Source organism: Somniosus microcephalus, chromosome 23 (genome assembly GCF_052327205.1).
Source record: "Somniosus microcephalus isolate GS21.2 chromosome 23, FLI_Smic_1.0, whole genome shotgun sequence".
NCBI lineage: Eukaryota > Metazoa > Chordata > Chondrichthyes > Squaliformes > Somniosidae > Somniosus > Somniosus microcephalus.
Window position 1 is genome coordinate 62870017 of NC_141009.1, and position 18723 is coordinate 62888739.

Consider the following 18723-nt stretch of genomic DNA (forward strand, 5'->3'; position numbering starts at 1 on the left):
CTTTCAGGACAGTAACAATCTCATCGAACGTCTTATCCGCCGGTTCATCTGGTGATAACAGGTGTTTCAATTGCCCGTATGTCTTCGCACCCATTAAATTTAATAATGTTAGAGCTTTATCTTGGTCACGAAGTTTATTGGCCTTACAATAATTTTTTACTCTTTCAACATATATGGCCCAATCTTCGAGGTCACTATCAAAGGTGCTAATATTCCCGTGTTTAGGCATTGTAGATTTGCAATTTCTCAGATTTTATTTTCTTTACTTGTTATCAAAGATGGCGGCTTCCCGCTCTTGCCGTCGTCCTCCGCCCACAAAATGGCGGTTTTCCCGCGCTTGGCGGTCTTCACCCGTCCCCCGACGCCGTCTCCCTTCAGCCCCCGAGTGCGGCCCTTATCAGCGGATGCGATCGATGGCCCGGCTGCGCCTCGCACTTGAAAGCGGCCCGGCCCTTATCTGCCGATCGCTATCGCCCTATACCTCTCTCTTCCCCAGTCCTGTCTTCTACTCCGGTTCACAAGCTGATGGAGGCTTCAGGGTCCTAATGCCTGTCACTTCCAGTGGGGTGGTGAGTGGTGAGGTTTGAAACCTCTCTTCAACCGCCGTGGAATAACTGCCGCAGGGTAAGAACCTGACTCGTCGCCAGTGTTAAGTCTGTGAATTATTTAGTTAATTAAAACAGACTAATGAGTAACAATAAAAACAGGTCTTTACTGGTTGGAGGTAGGGACTATACTGAATACAAGATTACTGCACAGTGCTTATATACCGGTGTGTTCACCCCCGGTATTACGTCTACAGCAGCCTGAGAAAGTAGTACATCTCTTAAGGTGGAACAGGCTTAAGCTCTCTTAAGGTGGAACAGGTTACATACACAACACCCTCCAATCCATGGGAACTGTTCCAGAGTCTATAGAATTTTGGAAGATGACCAGCAATGCATTTACTATTTCTAGGGCCACTTCCTTAAGTACCCTAGGATGTAGATTATCAGGTCCTGGGGATTTATCGGCCTTCAATCCCGTCAATTTCCCTAACACTATTTCCCTACAAATACTGATTTCTTTCAGTTCCTCCCTCTCATTAGACCCTATGTTCCCCGACATCTCTGGGAGGTTATTTGTGTCCTCCTTTGTGAAGACAGAACCAAAGTACGTATTTAATTGGTCTGCCATTTCTTTGTTCCCCATTATAAATTCCCCTGATTCTGACCGCAAGGGACCTACGCTTGACTTCACCAATCTTTTTCTCTTCACATATCTATAAAAGCTTTTACAGTCAGTTTTTATGTTCCCTGCAAGCTTACTCTCATACTCTATTTTCCCCCTCTTAATTAATCCCTTTGTCCTCCTTTGTTGAATCCTAAACTGCTCCCAATCCTCAGGTTTGCTGCTTTTTCTGGCCAATTTATATGTCCTCTCCTTGGATCTTATGCTATCCCTAATTTCCCTTGTTAGCCACTGTTGAGTCACTTTTTTTGTTTTATTTTTATGCCAAACAGGGCATAAATAGTACACAGTAATCTATATCCCTTGATGCCCTTACTAGTCAGAAATCTGTCGACTTTTGTTTTGAATATACCCAATGACTGAGCCTCCGCAGCCCTCTGGGGTAAAGAATTCCAAAGATTCACCACCCACTGTGCGAAGAAATTTCTTCTCATCTCAGTCCTGAATGGCCTACCCTTTATCCTGAGGCTGTGGCCCCTGGTTCTAGACTCCCCAGCCAAGGGAAACGTTCTCCCAGCATCCACCCTATCAAGGCCTGTAATGATTTTGTATGCTTCAATGAGATCACCTCTCATTCTTCTGAATTCAAGAGAATACAGGCCTAGTTTACTCAATCTCTTCTCATACGACAGTCCCGCCATCCCAGGAATCAATCTCGTGAACCTTCGTTGCACTCCCTCTATGGCAAGTATATCCTTCCTTAGGTAAGGAGACCAAAATTGTACACAGTACTCCAGGTGTGGTCTCACCAAGGCCCTATATAATTGGAGTAAGACTTCTTTACTCCTGCACTTAAATCCTCTTGTAATGAAGGCCAGCATACCATTTGCGTTCCTAATGGTTTGCTGCACCTGCACATTCACTTTCAGTGACTCATGTACAAGGGCACCCAGGTCCCTTTGAGCATCTGCATACCCCAATCATTCCGCTTTGTCTACTCCACTAGTTACATCCTCAAAGAACTCCAATAGGTTTATCAAACAGGATTTCCCTTTCATAAATCCATATGTTGACTCTGCCCAATCTTACTATTAGTTTCTAAGTGCCCAGCTATTGCATCCTTTATAATAGATTCCAGCATTTTCCCAACTACTGATGTGAGGCTAACAGGTCTGTATTTCCCCGTTTTCTCTCTCCCTCCTTTCTTAAATAGCAGGGTTACATTTGCTATCCTCCAATCTGCAAGAACCATTCCAGAATCTATAGAATTTTAGAAGATGACAACCAATGCATCCACTATCCTAATGGCCACCTCTTTCAAAACCCTAGGTTCCTGGTCCTGGGGATTTATTGACTTTTAGTCCCATTAATTTTGCTGGTACTGTTTTTTACTAATAATAATTTCAAGTTCCTGATTCTCGCCACACCTTTGGTTTTCTCGAATTTCTGGGAGGTTTTTTGTGTCTTCCTCCGTGAAGGCAGAAACAAAGTATTTATTTAATTTCTCTGCCATTTCCTCATTCCCCATTATAAATTCTCCCGTCTTTGACTGTAAAGGACCTACATTTACCTTTGCCAGTCTTTTCCTTTCCACATACCTATAGAAGCTTTTACAATCCGTTTTTATATTTTTCGCTAGTTTGTGCTCATATTCCATTTTCCCTTTCTTTATCAATTTCTTGGTCCCCCTTTGCTGATTTCTAAAAAGATCCCAATCCTCAGGCTGACCGCTTTTTCTGGCAACTTTATAAGCTCCTCCTTTGACTTAATACTAGCTTTAATTTCTTTTGTTAGGATCACTTTTCCTTTTGGGTTTTTATGCCCTAGAGGAATATATGTTTGTTGCAAATTATGCATTATTTCCTTGAATGTTAGCCATTGTATGTCCACCTTCATACCTTTTAGTGTAGTCTCCCAATCTACCATGACTAACTTGTCCCTCATACCCTTGTAGTTTCCTCTGTTTAGATTGAAGACCTTAGTTTCAGATTGGACTACATCACTCTCAAACATAATGTAAAATTCAGTCATATTATGGTCACTTGTCCCTAAAGGCCCCTTTACCACAAGATTATTGATTAGCCCTTTCTCATTACACAGTACCAGATCCAGAATAGCCTGTTCCCTGGTTGGTTCCTCCTATATATGCCTGTCTATAGCATGCTGTGCCTGCTTTTTAGCAGGCATGTAGTCCTGTGTTGCAGCTTCCCCAGGTCCCCTAGCTTGATGGTAATGGTAGAGTGAGGGATATGCCGGGCCATGAGGTTACAGATTGTGGTGGAATACAATTCTGCTGCTGATGGCCTGAGCGTCTCATGGATGCTCAGTTTGAGCTGTTAGATCTGTTCTGAATCTATCCCATTTAGCACGGTGGTAGTGCCACACAACACGATGGAGGGTGTCCTCAGTGTGAAGACGGGACTTTGTCTCCATAATGACTGTGCGGTAGTCACTGCTACCAATGCTGTCATGGACAGATGCATCTGCGACAGGTAGATTGGTGAGGACGAGGTCAAGTAGGTTTTTCCTTCGTGTTGGTTCTCTCACCACCTGTCGCAGGCCTAGACTGGCAGTTATGTCCTTCAAGGCACTCTCGGTGATGGACATTGAAGTCCCCCACCCAGAGTACATTCTCTGCCCTTGCTACCCTCAGTGCTTCTTCCAAGTGGTGTTCAACATGGAGAAGTACTGATTCAACGGCTGAGGGAGGGCGGTAGGTGCTAATCAGCAGAAGGTTTCTTTGCCCATGCTTGACTTGATGCCATGAGACTTCATGGGGTCCGGAGTCAATGTTGAGGACTCCCAGGGCCACTCCTTCCCGACTGTATACCACTGTGCCGCCACCCCTGGTGGGCCTGTACTGCCGGTGGACTTTGGCTGAAAGGTATGATTCTGTGAGTATGACTGTGTCAGACTGTTGCTTGACTAGTCTGTGGGACAGCTCTCCCAATTTTGGCACAAGTCCGAGATGTTGGTGAGGAGGACTTTGCAGGATCGGCTGGGCTGGGTGTGCCGATGTTGTGTCCGTAGCCGGTGCTGAGGTCGATGCCGGGAGATCCGTCCGGTTTTATTCTCATTGTTTTTCGTAGCGGTTTTTTACAACTGAGTGACTTGCTAGGCCATTTCAGAGGGCAGTTAAGAGTCAACCATATTGCTGTGGGTCTGGAGTCACATATAGGTCAAACCAGGTAAGAATGGCAGATTTCCTTCCCTGAAGGGCATTAGTGAAGCAGATGGGTTTTTACGACAATCCAATAGTTTTATGGTCACCATTATTAATATTAGCTTTTTATTCCAGATTTATTTAATTTAAATTCCACAGCTGCCATGAACTCACGTCTCCAGATCTCTGGATTACTAGTTGAGTAACATAACCACTATGCTACTGTTCCCGAGGCTTGGTCTGATAAATGGCAAGCAACATTCGTGCCACACAAGTGCCAGGCAATGACTAGCTCCAACAAGCGAGAGTCTAACCACTGCCCCTTGACATTCAAGGGCATTACCATCGCTGAGTCCCCCACCATCCTGGGGGATCCCCATTGACCAGAAACATTACTGGACCAGCCACATAAATACTGTGGCAACAAGAACAGGTCAGAGGCTGGGTATTCTGTGGCGAGTGTCTCACCCCCTGATTCCCCAGAACCTTTCCACCATCTACAAGGCACAAGTCAGGAGTGTGATGAAATACTCTCCACTTGCCTGGATGAGTGCAGCTCCAACAACACTCAAGAAGCTTGAGACCATCTAGGACAAAGCAGCCCACTTGATTGGCACTCCATCCACCACATTAAACATTCACTTGCTCCAGCACTGTGGCTGCAGTGTGTACCATCTATAAGATGCAGTGCAGCAACTCGCCAAGGCTTCTTCGGCAGCACCTCCCAAACCCGCGACCTGTTCCACCTAGAAGGACAAGGGCAGCAGGCGCATGGGAACACCATCACCTGCAAGTTTCCCTCCAAGTTACACACCATCCTGACTTGGAAGTATATCGCCGTTCTTTCATCACCGCTGGGTCAAACTCCTGAAATTCCCTCCCTAACAGCACTATGGGAGTACCTTCACCACAAGGACTGCAGCGGTTCAAGAAGGTGGCAATAAATGCTGGCCTTGCCAGCGGTGCCCAGATCGCAGGAACAAATGAAAAAAAACTGTTTATGTTTAAAAAATGTTGTCAACATCCAGTCCAACATCATTCCCAATCCTCCCCTTATCTGATGATTGAGGGAGAATGTTGCCAAGGACACTGGGAGTATTTTTCAAATAGTGCCATGGGATCCTTCACTCCACTTCTGCCAACACAGCACTCACTGTACCATTGGAGGCGAGCCATCAGCTGTCTCATCTCCGTGCTCTGAAATTCTCTTCCCAAATATCTCTGCCCTACCTCATGCCTTCCACCTTCAAAAGCCTCTTTGACTGGTCACCTCCCTAATTCTTCTTTCTACTCCTATAGTATAGTGATGGGTGCTGGCAGTCACCAGGGAATGCAAAATGGAGGCAGTGAGCAGAGCTGTTGAAGGCTCGAGCTAAAGCAAGAATGGTGCAGGGTCAATTTCCTTTTGTTTGGTGCCTGCGAGTGGCAAAGTCAAGGAACTTTGTTGGGCAGAGGCATTATTAGAGCTGAGGCTGGGAGTGGAACTGCACTGGTGCCAGGCCTGGGAGCACCAACTTTCCAGGGAAAATTGCTGGTGAGATTGGAGGGGCAGTTCTGTGTAGCATTGATCATTTTGCAACAATCAAGGTTTATAATTCTCGTACAGTATATCTATAATATTAGTAGATCTCCCTTGACATTTGCTTATTATAGTGAACCCTCTGCCTCCACAGCCTATGTGTCTCTCATTTTGTCCCTCCAACATATCTGTCTCCCTTGCCTTCATCTCTCTGCTCTGATCTTTCTGTCTCTTCCCCAAGCTCTGAACATCCCTTGATTTGTTGGTGCTATGTCTTCTACGATACTGCTGTCTGTCTGCCTTGATCTCTCTTCACCCAATTTTTCTCTCTGCCTATCCTTGTGATGTCTTCCACCAATTTGTTTCTCTCCAGATCTATTGTCATCATTTCTCTACCTCTCTCACTGACCACCATATTTCTGATATTGTTGCTTATGTTTCAGATGTTTTCCGCCATCTCATCTCTATCGGTCTCTCCATGATGTTATCCGGCCACCTGTCTCTTTCCCTTTTGTTTTAGCTTTGAGTGTAATTTCTCTCTCTCCCATTGAATCTCACTATCTCCTAAACCTCTTTGGTTCTCTTTCTGCTGTATATCTCCCTATCTCTTTCTTTACAAATTTGTTTCCTATCTACTTCTTTCCAATATCTCCCCTTAAGTCTTGCTGTCTCATCTCTACCCTTGTTTTTTTCTTCCTGCAGCTTTCTTTCCCTTTGGGCACTAATGTCTCTCTTTACATCAACCACAACGGTTGGCCAAAAGAGCGAAGATAGCACGGGGCGGAGGCAGGATATAATTGTGGAGAGTTGGCCAAGTGTCAATTCCAGATGGGCGAGGTCAAGGAGAAGTGGGGCTAAGTCACACTAAATAGGCTTATGATCCACAAAATACATGTCTCTCTCTTTTCCATCTTTTGCTGCATCCTGCATTGAACCTAGGTCTTCCATTCTGATGTGGCGTGATGAAGTGAACAATGCACAGAGAGACAGCGTAATTTGCAACATGGATGTTTCGACATCAGTGTAAGTGGCACAGAGATGATGATGAGTCACTCAGGCACTCTTAATCTGTTTGCAATGCTGTGATTTCATTTAATGAAACTGCATCTAATTAACCCTGGCTGAATTATATTGCGGCTTCGCAAAGTTAAGCTGAGTGAGTTACCAAAGGAATAGTTCGTATGCCTGATCACATCATGTAATGTGTGCATATAATGTGTATATTTATGGAATAAGATGTGTTTTATTACATTATAAAATGTATACATTTCATTTTATTATAGTATATGTACAATCAGCGTATGATTTATTGGGGAGGGTTGGTGGAATTGCGAGGGTGAAACCTGGAAGTCAACTGAGCAGGTTGGAATCTGCGATCTCAACCCAGTTAATTTTGGCTTCCAGGTTTCACGTCTCCAAGCTGCGCATCGGGTGTGATGCGCAGCCACATGATGCGTTCTCAGCTGTATTTAAAGGGACAGTGCTCAAATGGATATTGGAGGTGTTCAGGATGGATGATGGACATAGAGCAAGGGCAGCACCCAGATTCAATGACGTAGTGCTGGAATTACTGCTGGTTGCAGTCAGGAGCAGCAACAGAGGAATAAACCTGCGGCTCTCACCAAGAAGGCATGATTGGAGGTAGCTGAGGAGGTGAGCAGCTGAAGCCTTGTACCCAGTTCTTGGATGCAATGTAGGAAGCATTTTAATGGCCCAACCAGGTCAGGAAAAGTGAGTACATTTGCTGATTCAACTACATCCTGTGGTTTAAGCCCCTTTCACTTTGTCTTGCTAAGCATTCTCCATCACATCACTTCTCACACCCAATCAACTTTCAGCAGCATCCAGCTTTCACTTTCTATGCACTTCACCACCTCCCCATTTATCCATCCGCTGTTGCCACTCACTCCAATCCTTATGCAGTGTGATGCAGCTGTCTCATAGTCACCTCACCGAATGCACTGCATCCAGTGGGGGAATACCTGACTCACAGGTCTGTTTTTTTCACCTCTTGTAGGAGAAGTGAGTGCAAAACGCAAGGGAGAGGGAGAGAACTGGAGGCGGGTCGCCACAAATAGTCCCACTCACAGATGCGCCCCTCTCAGTCGGAGATGGAGAGACGGAGCTCGCAGATAGCTGGTGACAGAATTACAAATACTGACGCACATATGGTGACTTTATTTCATCAATGACTGAACTATGAGAAGACTGAGTATGGTGATTGTCAAGATTGTGACTTTGCCATGACTAAATCATATCCCTTGTCTTCCAGAGCCTTCACACATACAACAAGTGTCTCAGGATATCCATGAGGACGATTCCTCAGAGGACCTCATTCATTCTGAGGGTGCACTGTCACAGGACGTACAGCCATGCAGCAGCACAGATACTCGCACTTCGGTCGATCCAATTAGTCATTTAGTTGGGTTTTCATCTGGTGGTTCACACCTCACAAGTGAACACAAGTTGACATTGGTGGCAGGGACAACTGTGGCGAGTCCGCGTTAGGGGCGCAATCCTCTCCAAGCTCTGCTCAGCTGGACACAGATGCTGAACCCCAGGGGCTATCGTTGAGAAGGAGAATGCTAGAGGTGCATCAGCAACTTAGCCAGGTACTGGCCCATGTTCCACACACACTCTCCACAATAAAGGAGAGGATGGAGGAGTTCATTGATCGCTAGTGGATTTGTGGCACAGAATGTCTGCCATGGAGAGAATGGCCACCTCCATGGAGCTTTAACCACAGCTGTCAAATAAGTCCATGCAGGGAATGACCATGGCTGTGCAGACTTTGGATGCCAACTTGTCTGCCACCTTAAATAGGATGACAGATACCTTATCCATGGCCTTACAACGCGTAACTGATCTCCAACAAGCTGGTCTGCAACAGAATGGTAGGGCGCTGGCCCAGGAGATGGATAATGGTGAAAGGGGACATGGAAGTGGGAACTCTACTCACAGCGCTTCCACTTCTCACCTGTTGCCCCCCCACCCCTCCTCAGCCATTACCCGACATGCTGCCTCCTCTCCCGATGGCCGGGTCTGCCCCTGCACAGGTGCAGATGGAGCAGTCTTTGGAGTGGCCCATGCACTCCAAAGCCCAGAGGGTGTAGGCCAGAAGCAGCTCAGCAGTCAGGGCAGGGGTCTGAGCAGCCTGCCTCTACATGGGATGCACCACGTAGAAGCAGTAGGAAGCATAAGTTCACAAAATTGTCAATCAACAAAAGTATGCACATGGGTGTTTGACAAAATGTTATGTAAGTTTCCTTTTTTTATAATGGCACATAATATTTGTGATTAGCACCACTTCCACATCTTGCCCATTATTACATCCCAAGTGCAAACTCACCCCCTCACTTGTTTCATACTGAATGTCAATACATTCTGGTTATTGGCATCAAAGGAGAAATTTATATAATTGCCGGCCCTGACAAACAAACTATCAGTGACCTGCCTTATGCATTTATGTGCAGCTGACTGGGAGATCCAGGACATGTCTCTGGTAGCACCCTGGAAGGATCCGGAGGCAAAAATGTTGAAGGCAGTGGTCACTTTCATGGCCACTGGTAATGCGTGGCCACCAGGTCCAGCAGGGAGCAGGTCTTCCTCTAGGAAGCTGCAGATGTCTGCCATCGCCCGACGTGACAACCTCAGCTTGCGGAAGCACTGCTGTTCCAAGAGGTCAAGGATGCTAAGCCTCTGTCTGTAAACCCTGTGATGTGGGTAGTGCCTCCTGCGACCTATGCCCCTCTTCTGTTCACCTCCCTCCTGTGCAGCTCTCTCCTGTGCACGTGCTGATCCCGCCACAGCCGTTGACGCTGCCGTGGATGGTGATGATCTTCCTCTTCTGACGTGCTGTCAAACACATCCAACACGCCTCCCATCCTGATCTTGTCAGTTAGAAAGCCTCCAAGCTTGAAAACAGCTGTATCCACACAAGAACTCTCTGCTAAACATTTTCCAGAGGGAACTAAGATACCAGCTGCAATAAGTGAGCTTTTATTCAGATGGAACAATGAGAAATTTAAATACACACCTGAACTGCTGCTCAATCTCGCCTCCATTTCATTGGTTAGTTTCCCGAGCCCCGGGAACCCTGTACTACACATGTTAAATTTGGAGCAAAATTAAAAGCAATTCGCAAAAACCTCATTAACGTCTCCTAAGGAAGTTAATTGCACCAATAATTATCCATCTGCCTGAATAATTAAATCCCCGACTTCGGCGTGTAGAATTCTTGCCAGCATCAAAACGCGCCTGCGCTAAACCCTGAAGTGGGCTCATTGGAGCCAGGTTGCGCTCCCAATCGAAATTCAAAAATTTAACCCGCCCCCAACCCACCCATTCTTGGGGGTTAAAAATACCCCCATTTTTGCAGGCCTTTACCCTCAGAAACTGACAAAAATTGTTTGAAAATGTTGCTTTTTTTGTATCTTCCACATGCCACTTTGCTAACCGAAGATACCACTGAGCAGCATTGTGGAAGTGATATCTTATTAATACATAAAGAGTGCCACTTGCATATATGTATGAGGAGAATGAGTCCTGTATATTATCAACCAGAAGTATAACTGTGTCGAAAACGCAATTCCCATTCACGTGCCTGTATCTTGAGGAACTTCAGCTCAAGTTTTTGAGCTGGAGTCTGAGATGCAGACATTGCGAGGCATCAGGGAGGGGGAGAGTTAACTGGACACTTTGGGCTGGATTTTCATTCAGAAGTCGGGAAGGAGGCAGGACTACAACTTTCGGGTTGTAGTCCTGCCTCCATCGAGATGCGGCCAGTCCACGCGATTTTCACTTGATTGACCTTGTTGAGCTAGCCCAGCGGGCTCAGCAGGCCAACTAAGGGCCACCCGGCAACAGGTGACGTCACAGACTGAAATTTCATCTGTCAAGACGTGTTGACAGATGAAATATCAGCGTTTCACAGCTGCTTGAAGCTGTCAAACACTGACAGTCTTACTTCTAACCTGAGTCCTTCTACGCAGACTCAGTTAGAAATCTCGCCGGCACTGAAAGCTGCAGGCTGTCGCTTTTGACAGATCGCAGCCATTCTGCTTTCAGTGCCGGCTGAATGATGGACTCCCGAAGCCTAGAGGAAGGAAGGCTGTAAAGGTAAGTACAGGTAATTTAAACTTCTTCACACACTTTAGACACACCAAACACACTTACCTTTGCACTCATGCACCCATCACTCACCTGAACACCAACATCTCGACCCCTCCAAGTCCTTCAACCCGACGGCCCGACTCCTCTAACCTGGTGTGGTTTGGAGCCGTCGGGAATCCCACACGACAACCTTCAAAATAGGGATTAGGCTAAAAACTGCCTGTTAACTACCTGTTAACAGGCAGTTAATTGGCACTAATCCCTTCCCGCCTCGGGTCGGCGGGTCCCAGTGCGGGGCGGGTACCCGCCTCCTTTGAAACTTACACGGAGGCGGGTTTTGGGCGGGATGGTGTCGGGACCCCGAATTCGGGATTTTAGCCCCCCGCACGCCTAAAAGCCCGCCTCACGGCACACTGAAAATCGACCCCTTTGATCCAGGAGGCAGTCACACCCCTTAGGTTAGGTAGTGGTACAGGAGGGTGTGTCTGCTACTCATGCAGGAAAGGGGACCTCAGCTGCAGTGCTGGAGGAGCCTCAAAATTTGGCCTTATCCAACAGGTATGAGGTTCTTGCTTGCCTATATGGATGAGAGAAAAGCCTGCAGGGTGGATGAGCAAGCTGACCATGGCACCATGGTGCAGGAGGCCATTCAAGTGGGGGGAGTGAAAGGGAATGTAGTTGTGGTAGGGGACAGTATAGTCAGGGGGGTAGATACTATTCTCTGCAGCCGCGACTGGGAGTTCCGAAAGTTGTGTTGCCTGCCCGGTGCCAGGGTTAAAGACATCTCCTCACGGCTGGAGAAGAACTTTGGAGTGGGAAGGGGAGGATCACGTAGGAACCAACGACATAGAACTAGGAATGAGGTTCTGCTGAGAGAGTTTGAGGAGTTGGGGTCCAAATTAAAACGTTGAACCTCAAAGGCAACAATCTCTGGATTGTTACCTGAGCTAGGTGCCAATTGGCATAGGGATAAGCAGATTATAAGGTTAAATGCGTGGCTCAAAGAGTAGTGTGGGAGGCAGGGGTTTTGCTTCATGGGGCACTGGCACCAGTACTGGGAAAAGAGGGAGCTGTTCCGTTGGAATGGGCTCACTTAAACTGGCTGGAATCAGCGTCCTGGTGAATCAAATAACTAGGGCAGGGGGGAGGGGATTCAGGAGAGAGTAAATTTAAAAACAGCAAGCGAAATGTCAAGGCTCTAGAGCAGAGCAGAGTTTTGGGTAAAAATAAGCAGAGTGGGTCGGGAAAAGACATCAAGAGTGACTAAGGTGACATCAGGGAAAAATAGAAAAAGGTCAAAGCTAAAGGCACTATATCTGAATGCGCGAAGCATTCGCAACAAAATAGATGAATTAATAGCACAGATTGAAATTTGATATAATTACGGAGACTTGATTGCAAAGTGACCAAGGTTGGGAACTAAATATTTCATCCTTTATTATCAGGGGTTGCCCTGATAATAAAGGATGGGATAAAAAGAGTAGAGAGAAAGGATCTTAGCTCTGAAAATCAAGAAGTAGAATCAGTTTGGGTGGAGCTAAGAAACAGCAAAGGGCAGAAAACATTGGCGGGAGTTGTTTAAAGGCCCCCAAACAGTAGTTGTAATGTAGGGCAAAGTATAAATCAGGAAATTAGAAGCGCATGTAACAAGTGTAATACAGTAATCATGAGGGACTTTAATCTACAAATAGACTGGGCAAACCAAATTTGCAGTAATAGTGTGGAGGACGAATTCATTCATGAAATATATACAAGACAGTTTTCAAGATCAGTATGTTGAGGAACCAACTAGGGAACAGGCTATTTTAGATCTAGTATTGTGCAGTCAGAAAGGGCTAATTAATAACCTTGCAGTAAAGGGGCCTTTAGAGAAGAGTGACCATAATATGACAGAATTTTATATTAAGTTTGAAAGTGATTTAGTTAAATCCAAAACTAGGGCCTTAAATCTAAACAAAGGAAACTACATAGGTATGAGGGGCTAGTTGGCTAAGATAGATTGGGAAACTAAAAGGTATGACAGTAGACAAGCAATGGCTAGCATTTAAAGAATTAATACATAATTTACAACAAATATACATTCCTTTAAGGCACAAAAACCCCACAGGAAAAGTGGTCCAACCGTGGCTAACAAGAGAAGTTAAAGATAGTATTAGATCAAAGGAAGAGGCTTATAATATTGCCAAAAAGAGTAGTAAGCCTGAGGATTGGGAGAATTTTAGAATTCAGCAAAGGAGGACCAAGAAATTGATAAAGAAAGGGAAAATAGAATATGAGAGTAAACTAGCGAGAGACATAAAAACAGACTGTAAAAGCTTCTATAGGTATGTAAAAAGGATAAGATTAGTGAAAGTAAATATGGGTCAGGAGAACTTATAATTAAACAGGCTGAGACAGGAGAAATTATAATGGGGAATAAGGAAATGGCACAGAAATTAAACAAATACTTTGGCCTAGAAATTCATTGACGCCACTTTTGGGGCGCTAAAGTGGGGCGTCCGCTAAAGTTAGCGTCCGCCTCCAAATCTAGGCCACTTCTCCGATATTCATTAGCTTCGCCCTACTAGTTCGGGCGAGCGCTAAAACTGCTGTTGGACTCCTCTCTCTGGGCGCTAAGCCGGAGGTGGTGATCGATAGCGCCTAGGCCGGGCACAGCGCAGGTGCGGCCATCTCGTGACTGACAGCAGACACCCTGGCGCCGGCCAGCTCTTAAGGGGGAAGGGTCGACTGTGTCTGCTGCCACGCCCTGGATAGTGGAGCCCTCCAGCTAGGCCTGAACACTGCTGCTGGACCCAAATAGCGCCTGAAGACATGGAGAAGGCCCGTGAACGTGCGCAGCGCTTCTCAGAGCGTGATCTGAGTGTGCTGCTTGCTGCTGTGGAGAAGAGGCGCCATGTTTTGTACCCGGACAATGGCAAGAAGGCGACGGTCCGCGTCTACAGGAGAGCCTGGAGGCATGTCGCCAGCAAGCTGTCAGCCAACAGCGACGTCCCCAGGACCGGTGCCCAATGCCGCAAAAAGATAAATGACCTCACACGCATTGTCAGGGTGAGTACCCTTTCCAATGACCTCCTCATCCTTGCATGTGCACCTCACATTATGGGCAAAGGGACCTGAAAGCTCTAATGGCCAGCCTTCATCCAGCAGCTATGGCACAGGCATGAGCATCAATTGCACATTCTGCACTGAACACACTGGCCAAGCTATTCCACCATGGGAGGCAGTGCACAGCAGATCATGGCGACACACTGGCCAGGCTATTCCACCATGGGAGGCAGTGCACAGAAGATCATGGCGACACACTGGCCAGGCTATTCCACCATGGGAGGCAGTGCACACCAGATCATGGCGACACACTGGCCAGGCTATTCCACCATGGGAGGCAGTGCACAGAAGATCATGGCGACACACTGGCCAAGCTATTCCACCATGGGAGGCAGTGCACAGAAGATCATGGCGACACACTGGCCAGGCTATTCCACCATGGGAGGCAGTGCACAGCAGATCATGGCGACACACTGGCCAGGCTATTCCACCATGGGAGGCAGTGCACAGCAGATCATGGCGACACACTGTCCAGGCTATTCCACCATGGGAGGCAGTGCACACCAGATCATGGCGACACACTGGCCAGGCTATTCCACCATGGGAGGCAGTGCACACCAGATCATGGCGACACACTGGCCAGGCTATTCCACCATGGGAGGCAGTGCACACAAGATCACGGCGACACACTGTACTTAGAGGCCGTCCTTTCTCTTGCAGGCCAAGCTGGTGAATAATCGCAGGAGCCGGACTGTGACCGGGGGAGGACGACCCCATTTCCAGCCACTCACCGACCTGCAACATCGCGTGGAGCGCCTCATGGGTCGCCGGGTGATTGGGCTCGTTGCATGTGGAGATGCCGACCCTGTTCTGTCCCACTTGCGCATCAGATCTACATCCTTTGCCACTGTCCGACCAATGCGCTGAATGCCACCGCTCATGCATCCCGCACTGACGCCCTCTCCTCACTCTAAAGCTACTCTTGTACCTTCCTGCTTTCAGATGGTCAAGAGGAGGTCCCTCAACTTGCCAGTGACAGACCCTCCGAGGAGGAGCAGGAGGAGGAGCAAGAGGAAGGCGGCCCATCAGGGGAACCCTCAGCCGCGGCCACCCAGGCCAATGTAGGGGACACGTCTTCCCTGGAGGGCAGCGTGGCGGAAGTGTCGAAGGGGAGGGGAGCTCCTGGGACCTGCATGCTGCAGAAAGGCGGGAGGGGGGTGGAAGCTCGGCGGCCTTCTCCCCAGAGGGGGGATGCGTCGGATGGGAGTCCAATTGCTGGGCCCAGCGGCCTCCAGCAACGCAGGAAGGGTCGGCCAGCTCGGCGGCCTTCTCCCCAGAGGGAGAGTCCGGCCTCCAGTCAGGAGATGCTCTTCGCCGAGGAGATGGAAGGCCTCGAAGACTTGTCCGCGGACTCGGAGCGCCGGCACACGGAGCTCATGGCGGTAGTGTCACGGTTACCTGAGTCCATCGATTCCCTCTCTCGGAGTGTGGCCGAGTTCGGGCCCTTAGAGGCCACCAGTCGGGCGGAATACCGGGCAGATCTCGCAGCGACTGGCCAGGTGATTAGTGGTGCCGTCCAGTCACTGGCTGCTCTGCTGCGGGCAGTGAACAGGTCAACACGGGCACTCACTGCTGCCACACTCGCTGTGTCAGCCAGGCATCGCCAGGGCACCCGGCGCGCTGCAGCAGCACATCGGTCTGTCCCTCGGCAGATTGGTGCGCATGCTGCAGTGCTGGCCCGGGCGAGTGCCAGTGTCTCAGGCGACCAGCGAGCGCCTGCCATCCACCAGCTTGCCGCCATTCCTCCAGCCGCCACTGCCACTCCCCCAGTGGAGCTGCCAGGAGCTGCTGCAGCGACTGATGCTGGCCAGCCACAGCTGCAGCAATCAACAGCCGGCCGCTCGACGCCCAGACCTCGACTAGGCCGACCCCCAAGGGCATCTGCCGTCACGACATGTGCCCCTCAGGAGCCTGCCCCCAGCCTTGCAGCAGCCAATGGCCTTACTTTGAGGTGGAGCAGCAGGGCGGGCAGGGGCCAGCCAAAGATGGCCAAGGCATCGCCCTAGCGGGCCAAATATTCGAATGTGTGGCCATTTGTGTTTGTTTCTTGAGGCCGAGAATTGGATGTTAGTTTTTTGAAGGCCGATGATGTGATGTTTGTTTTGGACGAAGGCCGACAATGACGGCCATTTCAGTTGCCCTATTTTGTTAATCCTCCCCAGGTTGTGGGAGCGAGTAATGTGTTTGAGTGTTTTTTGTGGGTTTCCTCTGTTTTTGGTTTTCATGTGGGAAGGGCCCAGAGTTTGTACAATAAAGCATTTTATTTATTCACATTGTCCATGTTTGATCTTTGAAGTGTTTGTTGCCTTAACCGGCTGCGGGCTTGCGGAGCGGCTGCAATCATGTTCTATCATTGGCGCAAGCCATTCCCTGACAGGGGGCCTAGAAGTGACGTTCAATAAGCCGACGACGGGCGGCCCTTGGACCTTGTGCGTCCCTCCTGGGCTGGTACTCCTCGTCCTCGTCGTCCTCATGCTCCTCCTGCTCCTCCTCCTGAGGTGGTGGTCCAACGTGAGGTGGCAGTGCCTGAGTCCTGCGGATAGCCAGGTTGTGCAGCATGCAGCAAACGACGACGAATTGGGAGACTCGATCCTGCGAATACTGGAGGGCTCCCCCGGAGCGATCGAGACAGCGGAACCATTGCTTGAGCACGCCGATTGTTTGTTCTATGAGGTTCCTCGTCGCTTGATGGCTCTCGTTGTATGCCTCTTCAGCAGGGGTCGTGGGCACGCGGAGCGGGGTCATGAGCCAGGTACACAAAGGATAGCCTTTGTCCCCGATAAGCCATCCTCTTGGGGGAGGCTGTGCCTGGAACATGTCAGCCACAGTTGTCTGTCACAGGATAAAGGCATCGTGGCTGCTGCCTGGAAAGCGGGCATTGACAGCTAGGATGCGCTGCTTGTGGTCACACACCAGCTGTACACTGAGGGAATGGTAGCCCTTCCGGTTGCGGTAATCCTCAAGAGGTGCCCGCAAAGCCACATGCGTGCGGTCAATGGCGCCCTGCACCATGGGGAAGCCCGCTATTCTTGCAAACCCCAGTGCACGCTGCTGCTGCTTGTCCAGGGTCATGGGGAAGGAGATGAATTGATGTCTCCTTCTGAAAAGGGCTTCAGTCACCTGGTGGATGCAGCAATGCACGGCGAACTGGGAGATGTTAGCGATGTCCCCAGTAGCGGATTGGAAGGAGCCGGAGGCATAGAAGTTGAGAGCCACCGTCACCTTCACTGCCACCGACAGAGACGTCCTGCGCATCAGCTGTGGCTGCAGATCTCTCTGAAGCAGCCGGCAGATGTCTGCAACCACCTCCCTTCGGAATCGCAGCCTCCTAACACACATCGCGGCAGACATGGTCAGATAGGAGGTCTGCTGGCGGTATACCCTGCATGGGTAAGGCCTCAGTTGGCGACGCCTGTTGCCCCTTCTGCGTCTAGCCAGGGCTGCAACTCTCTCACGGCGTCTGTAAGCCCTTCTGGCATAAGGCTGAAATTCAGCGTTGCCACCCAATGCAGCCCCCATTATATGCTGGCAAACACTGAGCTCTGAATGAAGGCTAAGATAATTGGTAAGCTCTGGCCTGAGCCAAAAATACCTGTCCAAGTGTTGGTCCAAACCAGTAAACTCTCCTCCTTGGTCTCTGTCCAAAAAACCGTTGCACAAGAGTGAATGCTGCAAAATGGCTGGCCTTTATACTGCTGGGTAAGTGCCCTTTAATTAGCGCTCCCCCCGGCCCGGCTGGCCTGTGTACCGTTTCACTTCACAGTCGCTCGGGACGCCCGGCGCACGATGGGCCGGCGCGAGTGAAGTTCCGGTTTGGGGCGCACAAAGGGCGTTGCACTATTATATGACGTCATGATCTGCGCGCGCAGCAGGGCGCGCGCTAAGACTTTGCGCCGGCGCTAAATGTGTCCTGAAGTTGGGGAAAGGCGCAGATCACGCTGCGCCCGGGTGATAAGCGCCTAGCGCTCGAGATCTACTCCCCCTAAGGCGCTAACGGCTGGCGCGCCCAACTGAATTTTTAGGCCTTTGTGCCTGTCTTCACGGAAGAAGACGTAAAAAACCTCCCGGAAAGAGTGGAGAACCAAGGGTCTAGTGAAAATGAGGAACTGAAAGAAATTAGTATTAGTAAAAAATTAGTACTGGAGAAATTAATAGGACTGAAAGCCGATAAATCCCCTGGACCTGATGGCCTACATCCTAGGGTTTTGAAAGAGGTGGCTATAGAGATAGTGGATGCATTGGTTGTCATCTTCCAAAATTCCATAGATTCTAGAACGGTATCTGCGGATTGGAAGGTAGCAAATGTAACCTCACTATTTAAGAAAAGAGGGAAAGAGAAAACGGGGAACTACAGACCAGTTAGCCTGACATCAGTAGTAGGAAAAATGGTAGAATCTATTATTAAGGATGTGGTAACAGGGCACTTAGAAAATAATAAGATTGCGCAGAGTCAACACGGATTTATGAAAGGGAAATCGTGTTTGACGAATCTGTTAAGAGTTTTGTGAGGTTGTAAGTGTTGGATCCGTGGTTCAGTGGATATGCTGTTATTAAATAATCACACGGATGCTGTACACTAACAATAAACAGGTCTTTACTGGAGGAGGGTAGTCTCAAGACTGGGGGTACAGAGACATGCGCAAAGCTTATATAC

General features: G+C 48.8%; 1 protein-coding gene across 5 annotated transcripts in view; it reads left to right on the forward strand.

The window, feature by feature from the left end:
- The window catches only part of LOC147101904 (uncharacterized), a 232868-nt gene that overhangs the window by 138799 nt on the left and 75346 nt on the right, over positions 1 to 18723 (forward strand). For 3 of the 5 annotated variants that reach the window (XM_085965923.1, XM_085965924.1, XM_085965925.1), the window contains exon 9: positions 6792 to 6875. The exons of the other annotated variants lie outside the window; for them this stretch is intronic. In XM_085965923.1, the coding sequence (XP_085822049.1) occupies positions 6792 to 6875 (84 nt within the window). The remainder of the gene's footprint in view (positions 1 to 6791; positions 6876 to 18723) is intronic. 5 annotated transcript variants of the gene reach the window in all.